The sequence below is a fragment of the Pleurodeles waltl genome, chromosome 5, assembly GCF_031143425.1.
Source record: "Pleurodeles waltl isolate 20211129_DDA chromosome 5, aPleWal1.hap1.20221129, whole genome shotgun sequence".
Lineage (NCBI taxonomy): Eukaryota > Metazoa > Chordata > Amphibia > Caudata > Salamandridae > Pleurodeles > Pleurodeles waltl.
Window position 1 is genome coordinate 736,278,533 of NC_090444.1, and position 21,415 is coordinate 736,299,947.

The 21,415-nt window shown below is 41.7% G+C and overlaps 1 protein-coding gene across 1 annotated transcript in view; it reads left to right on the top strand.

Moving 5' to 3' along the window:
* The first annotated feature begins 1,538 nt into the window (after positions 1-1,538).
* Positions 1,539-21,415, top strand: part of TTC27 (tetratricopeptide repeat domain 27) — a 1,165,789-nt gene continuing 1,145,912 nt past the window's right edge. The window contains exon 1 of the mRNA XM_069234695.1: positions 1,539-1,878. Coding sequence (XP_069090796.1) covers positions 1,782-1,878 — 97 coding nt within the window. The 5' untranslated portion in view covers positions 1,539-1,781. The remainder of the gene's footprint in view (positions 1,879-21,415) is intronic.

Consider the following 21,415-nt stretch of genomic DNA (forward strand, 5'->3'; position numbering starts at 1 on the left):
GGTATGCATACATAAGTCATCTTTGTTGGCCACCATTTTATTATGATTTGCACACATGGCATTGGCACACTCATCATTTCACTCTTTTTCAGATTTTTCTGTTTTTCCCAGTACTGCAGGCCATTGGCAAAAAAACATTGGCATGCCCATTTGGTTGCAAATGTGAGACCTATTGGCTTTGCCAATGTTTCTTTTTATAGCGGTAATCTGCTCTTCCAACAAATAAAACTGTGGATTTCTTAACTTTCTGGATATGTCCAACAAGATTTAGCCATTACTACTCAAGATCATCCCAGAATAATACATACCCCTACCGAAATCGTCATGCAGTAATGCAGTCAGAACCAATCGTAGGGTAATACATCCTCAAATCCTCATCGATTAGTACAGTCCTATACTAAAGGTATCGTGGGATTATCCTTGAGTAGCAGAGCCTCTTTCTGCACTCATCTCAAAATCATTCTGTAATAATACAGGCCCATCATGAAATACTCATAAAATCATCTTGGAGTAATACAACCTAATCCTGAAATCATCATGGGATCATTCCACAATAGTAAAGGATCATCACTGGTTTTCCACTGCAGTAATCAGGAATCCATCCTAGAGTTATACAGCTTAATCTCCAAATCATCCTGGGATCATCTGTAGTAGTAAAAGATCATCACATGTTTTCCACTGAAGTAATCAGGAACTAATCATCGAGTAGTTTCTCTAATAACTTTAGAGTCATCTCATTTAAATATTTCGCCCTATACACATATTTCAGGATGGCCTGTGATGACTTCCCCGGATAATTACAGGAATAGCCCATATGAAGTCAGCAGATGACTCCAGAAGGACTCCAGGATGATCTTCCTTTTTGACCTGGGTCGGCAGATGTTGCACTTGCTGAAATATTAGAGACCCGCCACTGTGCCTGCTAGTCCGATAAAAAGTCACGTAATGTCAGTAGCAGGTCCTGAGAGAATTCTCCAACAGATAAATTTTGTCTTACGTGTTAAACACATCCCCCATCAAGGAAAACCCGGGATCTGCATCCTCTGTTTAGCACGCGACACCTAGAGTCCCTGGAGTCTTCGTTAAGTACAAGTATTGATTCCGCACTCACCCCCAACAGAACTACAGAATGAAGCTCAGAATGTTCCAAAGTCTTCCCGACGAGCATCAAATGAGCGCCCATATTGGAATTTCTGTGTTTTATTTCATATTTTTTAAAAGACCTATACTGTGAACAAAATTGAAAACACCATATATTCAATATTGAAAACATAAATATATTTTACAGAATAACTCAACACGAGAAACTGTTGCTGTATTTTTAATGAATATGAAAAACGGATCAATAATTATGTTCATTAAAGTTCAAAAATATAACATGTTGGATAATTTTATAGAAATGCGGCCTAACAGGTATTCAATTTTAGATCTTCTTTTAGGTTCAATCCACTTCCCACTAATTCAAAATGGCGACTACATTTAACTTCGGGAAACCAGCTGTACTGTTGCTGTTTTTTTTTTTCCTTTCACGCATGCGTGGTAGACACAGTCGCGTCACTGTCATGGCAGCCCACTGGAGCAGGTTTCTGCACATGGGTTAAGTGAGCTGCGCACAGGACGAGTGGTCTGCTGCGGCTGTTATCTGAGGATTCGCGCGCTGCTGCGGGCATCTATCGCTCTGTCCTCTTAGTTCACAGGAGCAGTACGGGGACTGAGCCAGTGATCGCTGAGCCCCTTTACAACTTGCATTAGTGGCTGCGGGTTTGACGGCTGTGGTCCTGATGCTGTCAGAAGCGATGGAGCAGGCGGTGCTCAGGGGCTTTCCCATCGCAGCAGAAAGACAGCAGCACAAGCAAAACCCGGATGCGGCCGCTGCAGGTACTATAACACAACAGTCATCTTAGCTTAGGAGTCTTTTCTGAATCCAATGCAGCAGGAGGGAGGTAGCGTGTCAGAGAACATGGAAGAGGTTTGGAAACGACAGCCGCCTTTAGCTTAACAAGCTAATGCTCTCCATTTAAGCGGACGATTTCAAAATGGTTATAGATGTAATGTTTATTTCTCTTTCTTTTCTATTAATATTTTTGTAGTTAGTGTTGAAGGCATTTTGCTTGCTGCTGTTGCATATTTCTTTTTTACGTTGGTTTTATACAGGAAAATACATTGGAGGCAGTTAGATATCTACTACCCTCCGTGTGTCTCTCCTGATGAGAGCTGCAATCATTCAGTGTTTGATTGTACAGCGAAACGTTTCTGAAATTGACATTTCCCTGAAATCTCATTTACAATAGTATCATTACAGTGATCGAAAATATAATGGGAATTGCCATAAAGGTCGTTTAGTCAGTTTATTTGCTTTTCTGCGAGGTTTGTGTACTTGAAGGCAACATGTCCGAAGCATGATAGTGTCCTTATTTTTTCATCAATCAAACGAGCGCTATTGATTTGGGTAACAGTAGATCATTGTTACCTACAGCCCCTATAGAGTTGCAGATATTCAGTAGTTGGTGCTCTAATATCACAACTTAGTAAATAGATACCCTGTGAATAATGAAATGTATCCCGGGTTTCACTCAGTAATGTAAGGCATTTAAACAAATACCGTTTGTATTGGTTGGGTTAACACAAATCTTATCTTATTATAGTTGCCAAGACTGCAGCACAACAGTTTTACACGCAGGGGCTGAATATAGCGATTCAGGTTATTGTAACAAGACTTACATCTTTACAGTTAGCATGCAGTGAGACAGGCCAGACTAGTGCCCCTGCAGAGGAAACGGGCACTCTCTTCCTGATATTATGAGATGTTTGGGTGTGTCGCTACTAAGGTATTTTTTATAAATAAAATAAAAATACACGTACTTGAAGCTTGGGAACCTTATGGTTGGGAGCACTGGATCGCCCCTGGGCAGATAATGTCACGATCTAACCTTTGTCCAGATGTCAGCAGACGGGTAAATCGAAAGTTTCTGGTATCGTATGATCTGGCTTTTGCTTTCCTCACGTAGACACATGCACCTGACAGCTTTCTTTCTTTTTTTTTTTTCTTTTTTTTTTTTAATAAGGTAACCTTCATTTTATCATCTTCTGTACGAACTAGCTCAAGAAGATTTTGATACTGTTGTTAGACTCCGATAGTGGGTGTCCACGGAAGCAGTGGGTTTCGGCTAGTATTGTAATTAGATCAGTCGTCATTTAGTCTAGTCATTTTAATTAATGTAAAGAGCATTTTGCCTGTCTGTGTTAGCCATCTATAGCATAGGGGTGATAATTATTGTGACTTAAGACTCCTGCTTTGACACTTGTGTTTTTTTCTTGATCATATGCCTGGTGAAATTTAGGTCATGTATTTAATTGCCTATGAAAATGTAGTTTGTTGCTAGCTCGTTCACCTGCCAACGTCTAGCTTTATTCGCCACTCCCCGATATTGAATGCTGGAAATCTTATAGAAAAATCTAATAACAGCGAAGCCTTTTTAAAGGGCAAGTGGTTGCGAGAATTCAATCTTGGATTGTATGTTGAAATTTGTGGTTAAAAGACCAGGTTTACAAAACCTGTTTTCTTCTGAGCAGGTGCTTCGAAGCTAGGATTACGCTTCTACGGGAAAGCATAAATGGATTTACAAATTGCATTTTGCAAGTGTTGCTAACGATACAAATCTTAATCGTTTAATGCACTACATGGATGAGTCGTAGGTGATAGCCATCAGCTAGTCGAGTAGTAACTGGAAGGGAACCTTTTTATTGTAATTGCAGAGATATCCAGGCTTTCATTACCACAGACCTTTGAAGAACTGCACTGTCTTTAAAAATGGGGTTTATTTGATTGCTGAATTTTGCCCACTGAAAGAAGCATATGTATAAAAATCTGTTATTTTATATGTAGGTGTGTGAATTTGTTTTGATATGTATATTCGGAGTTGGTTTCGATAGGAAAGCGACTACCCAACAAGTTTGCCTGCTGTCAAGGCAATTCGGCAGAAAATGGCCCCTCGAAATAAAATTGCTCACTCCCAGAACACACACAACCAGTTTTGTCATTTGGGGAAACCAGAATAAAATCTCAATTTTGCTGAGTTTGCAAGCAACAAAAAGACCACTAGACTAGACTACATCCTTGTTGTACGCCTGCATATTAGTAAATAATCTCGAATGGAGTGTTCAGATTCAAAACAAAATTGCAGAGAAGGGCTTCAGTATGTCAGCCGTGAAGTGAAATAACTGTGTTTTGCTACTGTTTTTTGTCACATTGTAGCGACCACCATAGCGATTACAGCTGGGCTCCTTAAATTTCATGGGCCTCATAGGATTATAGATGAATGCTACTTTTTAATAGCATTAATAGTTCCCAATGAACTGCATTTTTTTGTAAACAAAATCTGACCACTCCTTACTTCACATACGGCCGTAGACCTATGTCTCACTTTTCATCTTTTTTCACTGGCTAAGTGACAGTATTCCACATCTGTGGTCTGAATCATTTCTTTGACCTTGGCGTGCATGCATTCTTAAGTACATAGCTGGTTTGATGCAGGGCAGATCGCGGAAATTGTTCCTGTTGCGGTTTTTTGAGCCAAAGCTAAAGTTTCTTTGGTTCTTTACCAAACAGTGACTTTGTAAACCAAATAATTTTCATCATTGTTAGCAAGTAAACTACAGTTAGGCACCAGATATGTTTACTATGACTTGTGCTGGCTCTTCATGTGCTGCTGCTATTTTAGAGTAGGTGCTTGCTAAGTCCTCTTTTGCAAGGCATGATGTACTGGGACCTGTTCGCCTGAGAATTAGGATCATGCCAAAGTTACGGCCCTGTGAACACTTTTAATTTTGGTAATCTAACACATCTTAAGTATGACACGTTTCTCCAAGGTGGCTTTCTTAAAAGCCATTCCCTGGTGGTTTGGAAGTTACCCGTGGAGATGCTAAGCAAGCCCATTTACAGAGGGGGGGCCTCACTTGGACCATGGCTTGGTCATCGGAGTCAAACCATAGGAAGAGCCATGAAAAAATTGATCTGCAAATCACAAAAAGTGTGCATCAATATGGTATTCTTCTTTATTACTCAAAAAGTAACACTTTTACAGTTTGCAAGTTTTCCCATTTAGTACGTTAGATTATATCACTGCGTTTAGTGGTACTTCTGAAAATCACTGGTTTCTAAATAAGAACTTGGAATTTTTCAAGGATCCACCATGTTTGTTGCATGCATTCTGTAATTGGCCGTTATTTGTATTCTGTGTGGAAACAGTATATGCTATTAAACAATGTATGAATTAAGGATTTTTTTTTATAGCACTGTCTAAACAAAATGATATCAAAGTGCTCTCATACTTGGCAATTATGGCAAAAAATGCACAGTGGAGGAAAGTGATTTGACTAGGATAATACAGTTTGGTCAAGTGTTGAAGCCGTGATTAGAGCCGAGGTTTTCTTTTCGCACGTTCTGCTAGTGGACGACACTCGCCTTCTATGCTGATCAAGAGAGAAAATACTAAAGACCTTTGAATGCAAAAACATTATTGAAAGAAGTAAAGAAGAACAATGAGAATTTCCTAAACTCGCAATTAATAAAAAAAATGAAAAAGTACATAAATAAAGATAGTTTTACATATTCGTTCTTGTAACGTAACCAGACTGTTACACTCAAGAACTGGGTGTCATACATGGAGATTACTAATTCAGAAATAGTGTAAACTCTTCAGACTCTTGCAGCGACTGTAGTGCGAGTCATCCTCCTAAGCCCTACTACTCAACTGAAACGCCCTCCAGTAGCTACAAGAGCTTTTGTTAAATTAAATTACATTTTTATTAGATTAATTACAAACAAAATAAAGATCGTCTGTAGTACAATATTTAACACCAAGAGTGAAACAATAAAGTAAATTAAAGCAACGTTTTCACCTTTAACTGTTGCCAAAATGAGATTCCAGGTTCTGTCAAGGCAAACACAAACTGTAGGAAAGGAGGGAAAAAAATGAAAAACTCTTTTGCTAAATTGACAGTAGATCCGATTTTCTCTGCTGTGTGCTCGGACAGCTATTTAATCCATAACCATATATTCTTTCCCGAAGATTTATTCTCCTTATCTTAACCCTTGCCGGGAAACAAACTCCAAATCATACAGGGAACCAGTTATTTGATGACAAACAAGGGGCAAGTCTGGAATACTATCATTCTCATTATTTTTTCCAGCAAACTCTTCAGTATCACATACATGCGTGTTCTTTTGCCTTCAGTTGAAATTTGAATCGCAGAATACTCATTGTCCAAATTGAAATTAAGGATGCCCTGTAGAAATTTACCACAATAATTGTGTGTTATATCCAGAAGTACTGAATTTTCATAAATGTGAGTGTGATTACTTGGTTCCTTTTTCCACAACAAGGCCCCGAGAAGTAAACCTCTCTGCAGGTGAAAGGGTGCAGAGGTTGGTATGTCAGTCAGTATACTTCAGGCCACCACCAAATGTGGAAACGATGTTATGAATTGTAAGAAATGGGTCAAAAAGCCCCCCCAAAATCTATTTCAAACTGACTCAATGAATTGGAAATTCAGATGTTCTACAGGAGCCAATATTTTGTATCTATTTCCTTGAGGATCTGTTTTATACCTACTTGCATATGCTGACATTCTTCAGCTATTGGCGATTAAGCCTGATTGCAATCACCACTTGCAATGCAATGGGTATCACGTTTGCTCGAGTTAGAGCTATTAGCAATGTAAGTTCCTAACTGGACTTTTCTTGCCACATAAATTGAAAATGAAAAGTAAAACAGTTGACATAAGCAAGCCAATTTAAAGCTCCATGGCTGCCATGAGCATGAGCGCAACGGAGAGACACAAAAGGAAAAGAAGTTAGTTTGCAGTCAAACGTATCGACAAATGTGCAGTTATCCATGTAACAGGGTCAATGGCCAAGGTGGTAACAAAACTGCCTCAAGGAGGGTCAAAGGTATAGCATTTACCAATTATAACAAAGGATTTTTTAAAGGGAAGTCCATGAACGAGTGATAGTGATGGTTGTGTGGTGGGCGTGGTTAAAAGCCTACAAATAGATTACAGCACGTCAGAGCGCTTGCACGCTCGACCTAAAGATGACTATAAACTCATTCTAGACACAATTGGTCTGTGTTTACAATCTGGTTTTCCTGCCATCCTCTGCAAAAGCAAGAACATTTTAACTTGGAGACACTAGAAATGGAAGAGACTGAGAAACTGCATAGAAATAAATACTACTTCACTTGCCTAAGATCGAAATTGTCTCTCTTCAGAACCTGGAACAGAATTCTAACATTGTTAGTAAAGGCAAAGGTTTTTTGTATGAGATAAAAAAATATCTGGAAGTTTTGCAACAGTTAAACATTGTTATGCATGGTAAACCATTGTCCGAAGCGCCTTCACACAAGTTACAATAAGAAACCTGAGCCTTGAGTAACAATTTTGGCATTTGATTCCTTGAGAACCATACAATCCAGATTTTTCAATAATTTTCACCCTGTATCCCTGAGCTGGGACATAAATTCATAGACACTCCCAAAATATACCTGATTGCTCACCATGGCAGTTCTGATCAGCAAAGGTGGTTCTTTTTATTGAAGAATTTGTATTGCTTTCTAAGGGACATCCACAATTAAGACTTTTCGCACAATAACAGGCCTTGCCATCCACGTTAGCCAATGTTCTTTTTATCCCCAGGGAAAAAGTGCTCACATTGTAGATGGTCATACCTTCGCAGTGGGCATATGGCAGTGGACTGTAATTGCCTTACCCCAATTTAGGCATAGTGAAAACTTGATGCTCTTCCACACGTTGCTGAAGACACATTGAGCAGCCTAAGCCCCATAACTATGTTTTCCAAGATTAGTACCACAGTGCCATGTGCCTTGGTAACTGCACTTTATAAGATACAATTAATTAATGTATTTATTCAGTACTAAATGTTTTGTTGAAAATGTATCCTTTTACTCAACTTTGTATTAGCTATTGGGCTGCATTCACTCCTGTTCTGATACTTTTCTTTTAATTCACATTTTACATATGCAACTTGAAGCCCCCGTTTTCACTTGCTTATTAGTCTGACCAAACATTCTGTGATACACAGTACACCTAGAATCTTAATTCATAATTAACCCTGTGCAGCTAACAACAACTGCTTTGGGTGCTGCAGCGAATAGTGCAGCTAGCTGAATTAAAAAACAAGATAACCAATTCATGCAGTGTACCAAATATTACACTTATGATTTTAGATGTAACTGCAGTTGTTCATTATTTAGTTGTCCTGTAAATGAATAGTGCTGTCCTTCAACTTGATATAAAATTACCAAATACTCTTGTAAAACGAATTGGCATATGCAATGACTATTTATCCTTAGTTGGTAATAAGGAGTTACTGAGCCCTCTAGGGTGTAAACTATACAGACCCCTCAAAGGCAAACATCTGGACTGCTTCTTGAGTGAAACTGTTTCATGAGAGAGTGAACTTTACTTCCCCAAAATGATCTCTCTGACTCAATTTCCTTGGTTTTCATAACTCTGAGACAAACACATATCCTTTCGCTTCTTTAGACACACCATTGTCACACTTCTAATTGCCATACCTTACCAGTCTGCACTCCACTGTCTCACACAAACTGCTATTTCACAGTCAACCACTCATCAAATTTGATCTCTAATGTTGGATGGCACTTTGCTTCAATCCTCCTGCATACCATTTGGTTTGACCTCTCCTTGATTAATAAGGAGAGGCCTATAGGGCAAATTTAAAATAAATGATTTCCGTTTCCAGAGTATCTCTCAGTGCATTTGGGGAGTTACACCTCTCAGTGAATCTAATCAGGACTCTGTTGTGTTTTCTATGTTGTTCTGCACGCGACGGCACAACACCGCATGCCGAACCAATATCGCGTGCTGCCCGCTGTCGTGCCTTGGGCTCTCGAGCGTTCGTCAGGAACGGTTAGACGGCCGTGTGAGATGCCAAGGACGCGAAAGCGGCGGTCTTTTCCACGGATTAAATACATTTGATAAAGACAACCAAGACATCTCCTACCATCATTATAACATCGATTTTGGCGACAAGAGGTCTGTGGACCGCCGCTATGTTACCCACGCATATCAGTGAGGGTAGATATCCTCTTCTTTCTTCGACGTACATTTTCCTCAACTACATCCAACAGGAAACGTATGAATACCTGGAGCTCTGCTGGGGGGAGGACCGAGTGACTTGTGTGGTTGCAAACAACTAGAACTGGACTCTGCTGGTGCCATGGCTGGCGTTTTTAGGCGCCATCTTGGAGGTATTTGTGTTTTAAGCTACTCAGAGCCATATTAGCAGGGTCAACGGTGGAAAATACTGTTACACTGTGTAAAAGTTTATCTAACAGCTGGTTATTGAAAGGTATGACCATCTGAACAGGTCTTGGACAGTTCTGGACTTTAATTGCTACCTTTTTGGTTAGTGCTATGCAGTCAGTTAAACCACCACCACCCTTCTTGGAAACTCCAGGGGCACCTCCCATCCCATGGAGGCAATGGTTTGACGGCTTTGAGACGTACCTGGGAGCTATTGGAGCCTCTCGTTTTTGCCCCGAAAGAAAAAAGTGTCTGCTTTTACACTCTTTGGGATATGAAGGCAGAGAGATTTTCAAACACTTACCTGACCTGCCGCAAATTGATGAAGAACTTGATGAATATCATATGACTATCAAGAAGTTGTCTACAAGGTTTGATGTACTGCAGAGTCTGGTGTTTTTGCGGCACAAATTCTTCAAGCGTCAGCAAGTTCAGAGTGAAGATGTTGATGCATACGTCAGTGCACTGAGACAATTGGCCTCGAAGTGTGAATTCAGAGATTTTCAAGACCAGCAAATAAGGGGCCAGTTTATTGGTCACTGCTCAAACAAACACATTCAGCAGAAGCTACTTACCATGGGTAATCCAATATTGGAAGAGGTCATCAAAATAGCCAAGAGACTGGTGCAGATCTCTCTAAAGGAACTCCCATCTAGTACTGGGGTGAAGGACTCTGATCAAGTGCAAGTTAATGTCATTACAAAAATGGGTGCGGTAAAGAAAGGCGAGCTGAAGAAATATGACAATCCTTTTTTTAGGTCTTCTAACATATGTTTTAGATGTGGAAACATGCCCCATTTCAAAGAAGGAAAAAGTTGTCCATCGAAGAATGCTGTATGTAGGAAGTGTAGTAAAGTGGGTCACTTTGCTAAAGTCTGTCATTCCATGAACAATAGGCAAGCTAAGGTGTCTTGTGTAGCGGAGGAAGATGAGTAGAATGGAGGGGAATCTTTTGTAAAAGCCTTTCAGGATATGATTGTGGTGGTCACTGAAAATGTATGTGGGGTCAAAGATCAAAACCTATGTATAGATCCCCTGGTGGATATTCGGGTTGGAGATAAGTGTCTTCGGTTATTAGTGGACTCTGGGGCACGTATTGCTATGATCACATCTAATCTGTTCCACAATACTTGGGGTGATAGGAAGTTATTGCCTCCCGACAGATCACCGGTATCTTATGAGGGGAGGAAAATTGACTTTGAAGGCTACATAGAAGACAGTCTAGAGCTCAAGGGTCGCAGGATCTTTGGTAAAAGTTGTGGCATATAAAGGTCTGAACATTTTGGGATGGTACCACCAAGGGCTGTTTGGTATGGTCCTGATACCTGGTGCTAAAGAACAAGCCCTTGTTGTGGGGAACTCAGAATCAAAGGCACCATTTGAAGAGGAGTTTCCTAGCACATTTGCACTGGGTTTGGGAAAGATTTCTGGTTTCAAACACAAGATGAAGGTGAAGGATAGGGCCATCCCAGTGAGACACAAGGTCAGGTCGGTGCCGTTTAGTCTTAGAGATGATCTTAAAGCTGAATTGAACAAGCTTCACCATAATGGTGTGATTGAGCCTATTGAGTCCAGTGTGTGGCTTTCTCCATTAGTGGTTGCCCGAAAACGTAATGGGGACCTACGTTTATGTGTGGACCTGAGGAGTCTCAATAAGGAAATATGGGTAGACTCATATCCCTTACCTAAGATCAGCGACCTGCTCGATGAGCTCAGAGGCTCTGTGTGGTTTTCCAAAATTTATCTGGCATCGGCATATCACCAGGTGGTCTTAGATGAGGATATGCGCCATTATACAGCCTTTAATTCCCCGTTTGGTACTTTCCAGTTTTGCAGGATGCCGTTTGGGCTGGCCTCCGCTGCGTCAGCTTTTCAACGCATCATGCACAAAATGTTGGGGGAAGTACAGGGCATTCTGTTTTTTCAAGATGATGTTTTGATCCATACTAGGGGTTTGGAAGATCATCATGAGAAAATCAAATCTGTCTTTAAAATTTTTCAGTCTTATGGCGTCTGTGTGTAGAAAGAAAAATGTGAGTTTTACAAGGAAAAGATAGAATTTTTGGGTCACCGTGTGTCTGGGGAAGGGATTGCACCTCGGCCCGGGCTGGTAAAAGCGATTCTGGAATCACCTAACCCCAAGGACAAAGACGAGTTGCGATCATTTGTAGGCATGTGTGAATATTATTCTAGGTTCGTTTCCAACTATGCTAGCAAAATGAAAGTTTTGTCAAATTCGCTCAAGAACAAAGTACCGTTCATATGGGACAGTGAGCGTCAAACTACATTCGAAAAGGTGAAGCAGGAGTTGGTGGATGCTAGACCATTGAGTCCGTATGACCCCAGGCAATTGTGCACCATTACAGTTGATGCTAGTAGGTATGGGTTGGGGGCAGTTCTGTCACAAGGTACGGGCAAGGATGAGAAGGTTATTAGTTATGCCTCTAGAGTTTTACGTGAATTAGAACTCAATTACTCAGTGATTGAAAAAGAGCTGCTAGCATGCTACTGGGCTAGTGAGAAATTTAGAAGCTATGTGTGGGGAACAAAACTATGTTATTCAAACTGATCATAAACCGTTGGTGTACATTTTGAATGGTGACAAGATTAACTATACAACCCCCGCATAGCACGCCTCACCACAAAATTGTTTCAGTATGATTTCCAGATCAGATACATTCCGGGGAAAGATAATTTCACAGCAGACTTTCTATCTCGTTTACCTATTGACGACGAAAGCACTGTTGATTTGGGGGACGATGTGGAAGCTTGTTTTATAACGGCTATAGATGCTGATGAATCCAAGGTGTGCACGAAGACTGTGTGGAGGATGGCTGAAAGCAATGATGAGGTGTTGTGCATTGTTAAGCAGCATATTATCAACGGCTGGCCTAAGGAAAGGAATTTGAATTCAGAAGTCCAACCGTATGCCAAGGTGGGGGATGAGTTGTCAATTGAAGACGGCATTGTTTTGAGGAATGATAAATGTCTACCCCGTGCGATGTTAGACCAAAATTGGTGGACCATGCACATGAGGGGCACCTTGGTGCCACTATGACAAAAAGACGTATCAGGGCGCACTATTGGTGGCCGTCTATGGATAAAGATGTGGAACGAGCTGTTGATGGATGTGTGGTGTGTAACGGTGCTGAAAAGGGGTTGAAGATTGTGAAGCCACCATTACAACCCATACCTTTACCGGACAAGGCTTGGGTTAAGGTGGGGGTCGATATGGTTGGGCCTTTCAATTGTTTCCCTAGTCACATGCGCTATGCCTTTGTACTGATGGATTACTTCAGTAAGTGTCCAGAAGTGCGGTTTTTTGCTAAGCCTACGGCTGGCTCTGCCATTCAGTTCCTCAAAGAGAATTTTTTGGAGGGAAGGATTTCGGGAGTTTTTAATCTCGGATAATGGTGTACAGTTTGTGAGCAATGAGATGGAAGCGTTTCTAGGAGAGTCTGTGAAACATTTGGAGAGTTCTCTGTACCATCCTCAAACGAATGGTTTAGTAGAGAGAATGAACAGAGTGGTTGTGGAATGCATCAAGTGGGCTAAAGCGAGCAAATTGGATGTGGAAGAAGCTGTGAATTCAATGTTGTGGTTTTATCGTACCACTCCACATTCAGTGACGAAAATCTCTCCGTTTGAACTTTTGAAAGGTAGGCGTAGTACGTCAAGACTTTTCCCGGCCTGGTTAGCCAAGGCTTTGTCTGGTAAATTTCCTGATACTGTGGACAAGGACAGTGTTTTGGGTGAAGTAAAAAAAAATCAGGATAAGGTGAAAGACAGGTATGACCAGAAAAATTCTACGAAAGAACGATCATTTCAACCGGGTGATGTGGTGCGCATCAAGTTACAAACGTTCGTGAGGAAGGGAGAGGCCTCTTTTGGGAGTCCGGTGACTGTGAGGAGAGTGTGGAAATGCCATCATGGTTGAGGGTGGTCAATGGTGGAATGTGGGCAAGGTTGTGAAGGTGAATGACGTCAGTGGAATGAAAAGGTGTAGTAAGTCTGTGACAGAGGGCATGGATCAGGAACGGATGGTATCAAACACAAAGTTGTTGGTGCCCCATACACTTAGGAGATCAGTTCGTGAGAAATGGGTACCGCTCAAACTTAGGGAATGTCATGGATTATAGCAGGAAGGTTACTTGTTGTGGTCAGTCTATGGCCAAGATTATTTAGTGGTTCAATGTTATGTAATTACCTTCTTTGTGGAAGTTCTTCTGTTTTAAAAGGGAAGGAGATAATATGTTGTGTTTTCTATGTTGTTCTGCACGCGACGGCACGACACCGCATGCCGAACCAATATCGCGTGCTGCCCGCTGTCGTGCCTTTGGCTCTCGAGCGTTCGCCAGGAACGGTTAGACGGCCGTGTGAGGTGCCGAGGACGCGACAGCGGCGGTCTTTTCCACGGATTAAATACATTTGATAAAGACAACCAAGACGTCTCCTACAATCCTTATAACAGACTCTCATACTTTAGTCAGTACACAGGTAATTGCACGTCATTGGCTAAGCAGCAGTCTGTACTTAAGCCATAATGTACTGCACAAGTGACATCAATGAGGGGTAATTAGGATGGTACCTTTCGTACAAAGAGACCGTGTCCTGTTAATCACGGCCCTGTTGGGTACAAGCATTCAGCCAAGTCGATAGGGACACTCCACATAATTTCAGTAGGGTTTCTGGGGTTTAGACCCAGGGCGCTATGAACCTGACCTCCAAGTCCATAGTGCTCACAACCAGGGGCTATGGATGTGGAGGTGGAGGTGACACTGACAGGTCCAACAATGGAGCAGCAACAGCTGCTGTTTGCTGCTTTTGTGCCCTTCACAATACCTCCTTAGGTCGGCGAAGGGACTCTTTAGCTCTGACCCATAGAGGGTGTGACCATCCTGCCAGTGTCCCAATCGCATCAATGATGTCATCACATCACTAGCAGACTTGGCACTCACAAAACAGCTTTTCGTTTTCCGTGGGTGTATGGAAAGGGGTGAAAACAGCCCCATTCTCCACACTGCCAGGGAATTGTACCAAATGTGAGGTGTCATGGGAAGTCATACCCACCTTTCCTTGTGAAGCACCAGTTGATCACAGTGGGATGTGGTCGCACGGTGCTTCACTAGACAACAGGGATTTTATTTGTAGAGGCAACAGCCTCTTGGGTGGCGGGACAGCAGTCTGTGCTCCCTCCACCTCACTCATAGTAGCAGTCTTTCCGGCTTCCTGGGGTATGAAAGCTCACCAGACACCAGAGGAAAAAATAAGGGGTTTGGGAGGGACCCCCGTGCACAGAGCAGTGCCCTCATCCTAAAATGGGGATAGGGCACTACATGCTTTCTCCATCCCCAAGGAGCAGATTGAGGGGTTTGACCTCAGTATGTCCCTTGTGTGAGCAGAAAGCCCACTAGACACCAGGGATAATTTGATAAAAAAAAAAAACAAGGGTTGGGATTGTCCACCATGCGCCGGGCCACCACCCCAAAAGATAATGAGAAGTCTTTCTGCTCCACTGTGAGGGCAGATTGGGTGTTTGCCCCCAATCTCTTCTTCTTTTTTGGGGGAAGGAATTGGGAAAGAACCCACTAGACACCAGGCAAAATTAATAAAAAAAAAAAAAAAGGAATGGCTTAATTCCACTGTGCACAAGGCCATGCCCCACCACAAAAAAGGGCATTGCACTCTTTCTGATACCCCTAGGAGGAGGAGACGGGGGGGGCAGTTGAAAGCCCACCAGAGACCAGAAAAAGCCTTTAAAAAAAACAAAGGGATGGCCTACCATTTCTGCATAGAGCCATGCCCCCACCCCAGAAGGGGCCAATGCAGTCTTGTTTTCACAGAGTCTGCACCCTATGGGGTAGAAAGGCCACCAGACACCGGAGATATGTTTCTAAAAAAGACTAAAATGGGGAGGTGGCCCACCATAGCATACACCCTACATTCTCCCAAAATAGAGCATTTCAGTGCGTTTTACTCCCATCCAGGGTACAGTGGGGATTTGCCCTCAATCTGCATCCCCAGATTGCAGAAGCCCGCTAGACACCAGAGATTGTACTTATTGAAAAATAAAGAAAGGGGTGAGAGCATGCCCACATCAGTATAGGACCATGCCCCCACCTTACACAGGAGCAATACTGGCTTTCGGCCCAGTGTGGAGGTAGATTGGGGAATTGCCTTCCCAAATGTGGGCAGTTGGGGCAAAAAGCCTGCTAGACCTGGGATTTTACTTTTGGGCATTCAGTCCTGGCATCAGTATATAACCCAATACCAGAAGAGGGAAAACAGTCTCTCTGCCCCCCTGGAGGGTTGTGGGTGTTTGCCCCCAATTCACCTCCGAGGGAGCGGAACAGAAAGCCCACAAGCTGGCATTGGGTCATACACCTTGAGAATGATTCCCTTTGTCCCTAATTTAGATGTATTCCTTTTGCATGCACTAGACCCAGCCACACAAGTATGGTAGCATTTTTATCAGAACATGCAGAGGAACCCTGGGTGGTAGGAATTTTGAACATCCCTACACTTACCGAAAGTTTGAGTCACAGGAATGCAAGGAAAATTCTTGATTTTAGGCTAAGTTTGAGGTTTGAGATTTGCAGGGCATTTTGAGTGAACTTTGTGGGATTCACAGAAGACACACCACCCTGGACTCCTGGGTCTCTTGTTATGAGATATGTCTATGTTTGGTAGGTTTTACTAGGTGGCCACCACGCTCAGGCTCAAATACTGCTGATACCCAACAGCTGAATCAGCTCATTTGTTGGCAGGAAATGTGAATTGCGTTTTGGTTCCTTTGATGTCAGGGGCACTAGGCCATCCCCCACAAGTGGGGTACAATTTTTATAGAGAGATGGGATCGCTGGGTGGTGCAGAATTTGTTAATCCCAACAGATTCCCAAACTTTCTCTCACACAACTGTGAGGAAAATGTGTTTTTAGCCAACGTTTAATATTTGCACAAGGTAGGTACCATTTTTATTGGGCCACGTGGGAACATTGAATGGCAGGACATGTGTAGATTTCCTTATTCTGGAACTTTCCACCACAGAAATGTGGAGAAAATATGTGTTTTTTAGCCAGTTTGATGCTGGCAAGTTCTTTGGGCACAAAAGGCCTTGTGAGATCCGCACGTCACATCACCCTAGTCTATTTGGATATCTGGTTTTTAGAAGTGTCTCACATTGGTAGGTTTACCTGGATAGCAGCCAAGCTCAGGCCCAAAATCCACAGCTACCTACATTACAAACAAGCATTTGGTATTAGCGTTGTAGACTCCTAACCAGACTTTTCTTGCCACATAAACTGAAAAGTAAAACAGTTTCACATAAGCAAGCCGACGGATGCCATTACCGCAAAGCAAACACACAAAAGGAAACATAAGTTCACTCGCAGTGAAACGTATCGGCAAAAGTGCAATTATCCACGTGACCCGCAAAAGTACAATTTTCCATATAACCGAGTCAACATCATGCAAAGTGCTTTACAACTGCCCAGTGGGATCACACTGCCTATGAACTAAAGAGAAAAGGTAGTCCAGAAGTCCTACGGAAAACGTGGAGCCTAGTATGTTTTCAGTAGTTGGCCGGTGCGTTCGAGGCGGGCTAAACACCGGAAAAGGCATTACCTACGCATGCCTTTCACTTATTAAAATCAAGCGAATTGTAAAAGGCAAACCGACAAACCAACCAAACAGATAGGCAGGACATGGGCGTGGTTACAAGCCCGTAGAGAGATAACAACAGGGACAGAGTGCTTTGAGCTTGACCCTAAAAAGGGGTTGGTTTTGAGCCATTCGTGCATTTTTTAACCTTCCCTGCTGCAGGCACTAGTCCCACCAACATCTGAGGTACCTTTTTATAGAGAGACTACTGGGAACAGAATACAGTATAACATTCGGTGTTACCAATTGGATTTCTGTGCATTTGTGGCTTCCAAATGTAATCCAGTGTGCAAGAAAGAATATATTTTGCACTCCTGAATCAAGTGACCGTTTCGGTAACCACAAATTCAGAGGTGTGCAAATATACACTGCTCCTAAACTCAGCATCTGGTATACGTTTCAGAACTGTCTGGTTTCATTCATACCCATATTTCATTCATTGTAATTTACCATATTAATGCTGTATAGTTCAATAGAATAAATAATCTTTGTCAGGTGCAGCTCAGTTGTTTGCTCTGGGTATTGCATGTTTTGGAGAAGCTAGAAAGCCTATATATCCCAGTGAGCAGAAGGACCTATCGTCTGAAACAGTATATTGCTTTTGTAAATTGGTAACTGTGACAAAAAATACAGATAAAAGCATTGTCTCACATGGCTTTTTTTTCTACTCCTTTTCATTTTAATTTTTTTATTCAACAGTGGCTTTGAAAGAACCTTGAAGCATCTACACAAATGACCCCTTGCTGAACTCTTAATTTTTTTATACTTAAAAAAAAAATTGTATATCTTTATAGGTTCACCCATGGGTACGCACTTATTTGTACCACATACTATAAGTAGGTTAAAACCACAAAAAATAAGGAAAATTGACTACTTCTATGTAAAATGCAAAAATTGTTGGTCAAAATTGTTTTTTGCTACTCTCTGCTTGTTTTTGAAATCTGGGAAGATGAAAAAAAAAATAAGCTTTCCTGTAAAGCAGTTTTCCCCATTTTCTTCACAAAAAACACAATATAGCTGTATTTTGGCTATTTTCTAGTTTCCCTTTAGTGGAATCTACAAACCCTTGATACTTCTGGAATCCTCAGGATGCTGGAAACTTTTATGGAAAATAATTATGATGGTTTAAGTGCAAGCAACCCCAAATGTCTAAAATAGGACTTAATACCAGTGGCGGGGGAGCTCTAGCATTCAAAAGGTTAAATAACTCTGGTTTGTGTGGCTGCTTGTGGAGAGGGATAATTTTTATATGAAGTCACAGCAACTTCTCCAACGTTTCCTTTTGGTCTCGAAGCTTGTTCTGTAACAAATAGAGCCGCTGGCCTCCCTATTTGCGTATATCTGTTTCTCTTGAGGGAAGAGTAAGGCCAACTTTCATACCTTCTGGTATCCCCGGGGTGTCCCAAATTGGTGCTAGTTTACTATAGTAAGGGGTGTTTAGTTTCTTACGTCTTAACAAGTTCTTCATTACAGAATCGTATCTGCTCACATCCAAGCAAACTTTTAGATAAAGGCATCCCTTATGATATTGAAAAGTCTGCCTGGATGAGAGCAGATGCACTTCTATAATGAAGAACCTGTTGAGATGTTAAACACTGAAGGAGCATCATAGAAACATTATCATTGGAACACTGGTTGGCATAAAAAGTGGAGGAGACGGATATCATATGGAGATGCAGAGAAAGGCTTAACAGTAAATTGAGACTGTTGACGGAGACAACTGTAAGCGAATACCATTAGCACTATAAAGGTCCTCTACTGACCGATATTTCAGGAAACTGATACACTCCAATTGCTGGTCCTTTAGTATCGGAAATCTGTGAAAGAAATGTAAGCCTGGAAGAAGCAAGTAAGCTCGATGCAAAACATGTTTTTGCTGAAATCAGTTTTGGATGATGGTTATTAAACAGACAGTGATGTAATCATGAACTATTCATGTTTAATAGACAACACTTTGTAAATCAAGTTCCTTTATGTTACTTTAATAAAAATATATTTGAATATTAATTTATCTCAAGGTCTGATTAAAGTAATACTATGTCAGTAGCTCCCTACAATCACTAACTGTCTTGTATATGTTGTTGCCATGTCTGTGGAGCCTATAAGGGAACTTGTCATCCCATGCTTGTACCTACCAAGAGGAAACCGGAGTGTTCCTGATGTATCAGCATGTTCGTCACATTGCATAATCTTGCTGCTAAAATGTTAGATAATATTTTATAGTGTTATTTCAGGAGCAAAAATGATTTATACGATTCACAGTCAGTTGGTGAATTATTAGGTTTTAGAATTATAGTTATATAGTTTGCAGGTCTTACATTGAGTTTATGCATGTGTTTTGAGTTCTAGCTATTGCTTGTCCTTTGTGATGTTCTTTTTATATTTACATGGTAATCCCATGAAAGATTATTCATTTGTCCACAATTGGAATTTTCAGCCTGATGGTATTATCTCTATTTCTAGTGAGGCAGCTGCTAGGTTTGCTGAGCCCTGGAGATGCCTATGCCCAATATGTAAACCAAAATTATGTGAAATGCCAGGAAAATTATGCGAAATTCCACATAAATTATTAAAATGAACTTGGGGTACCATGACTGAAAATTGAATCTAGGGCAGTAGTTCTTAATGTTTTGACTTCTGTGAACCCCCACTGTATCATTAACAGAATCCAAGGACCCCCACTAAGCCATTATTGGAAGCTGGGGTCCCCGATCTAAGTAATGTCTATGATTTTTGTTTTAACCATTTTTATTGAGGATGCAGTACTGCAACATATTACAGTGTACAAGGCAGGATCAGTATGCATTGTGACATGTATAAATCTCACCATATACAGAACAGGATGTGCAGGAAGAAGTGCAGGAGTAAACGGTTCATATCTTTAACCAGCATAAACAGTATAACAACAAGTGAACCATCATGTGATGGGCCTTTTACATTCGTTGTACAGTTATAATCACACAGCACCCTGGTCCAAATCTCGGGCTCAACCCAAATTCATGTTTTTACCCCAACCTGTGATAGTATGTTGGGTGGGGTGGCCTTCACTTGTATCATGATGTTGTGTAGATGGACTTGTTAAGTGAAAAAAGACCTTCAGGGATCATCTGGAGTGGCATGAGGTGGCAATGAGTGAGTTTGAAGTTCTAATAACAATGTTTCCCAATCGGCAGCTATCGGATATAACACACTGTTCCACTAAGTGTGTGTGCTTAGCTAGTACTGCATCTAGATCAGTTTATGCTGCAGGGTCAGCTCTGGCATAATCTTCTAGGGCTTTCAAGGACGCTTCCGTCTGTGTCAGGTCCCTATGTATTGTCGCCCTCCCTCCAATCACTGTGTGGCTAAAATGGCCACGTAACACTACCTACATTGCTTCCCAATCTGTACGTTTATAACTGGATGTACCCCAATTGTCCGCAAAGTAATATGTTAGCGTGTCTTTCGTCACATCCTGGAGACCCAGATCTTCTAACAAAGCTAGCTGTAGCCTCCAAGTGGGAACTAACAGTCGGGCTGCTCCCCATCCCAACTGTAGCTGCATTGAGTTGTGGTCAGAAAAGGTCCTACTCAGGTATTCTGCCTCCATAACTAGTAGTCGAGTAGCGGGGACACACAGGATCCTGTCTAATCTGACATGCAGATCATACACAGCAGAATAATATGAATAATAAGTCATATTAGGATTGAGGGACTGCCAGCAGTCTAAGAGCAGCCAATGTTTAAGCCAATGTTGAAGCCACTGGGAGGATAGTGTAGCGGTTGACACGACCGGGGAGTTCGGTAGTGGAGGGTGTGAGCGATCCAAATATGTATTGAGTATGCAGTTAAAGTTGCTCCCTAGAATCCAACAGATGTGGGTACTTTGTGTTAAGGTTGTTGAGAGTTTATAGAAGAATGCAGGCTGCGCCACATTAGGGGCGTATATACTGTCCAATAATAATGCCTTACTGTGCAGGAGACCCTCCACCAACACATATTTGTCCTCAGGATCAATGTCTGCTGATAAGAGGAGGAAGGAGACCACTGGGTGAATCAAAATCAAGGCTTCTTGTGCAAAGCCTGAATATGTGGTGCAGTAGCACTGACCCCTCCATCGATTTTATTTATTTATTTTTTCTTGTTTTCAAGCAAACTTCTTCCCCACCACGTGTCTCCTGTAGAAAAGCTATTTGTACACCGCTTCTTCTTAAATATTGCTGGACAGAGTGCCTCTTCCTAGTATTGCCCATTCTCTGGACATTCCACGTTATTATTTTGAGTTGAGCCATCTACTCAACAAAAGTAAAGGGGGGTGCTATCAAGGGCTAGTTTTATGGGTCTTAAACCCCCACCCACAATGTAAAGCCCGTGGGAGATCTGAAAAAGGAAAGGTCGTTATCACATCACATGCTTTAACTGTTCCATT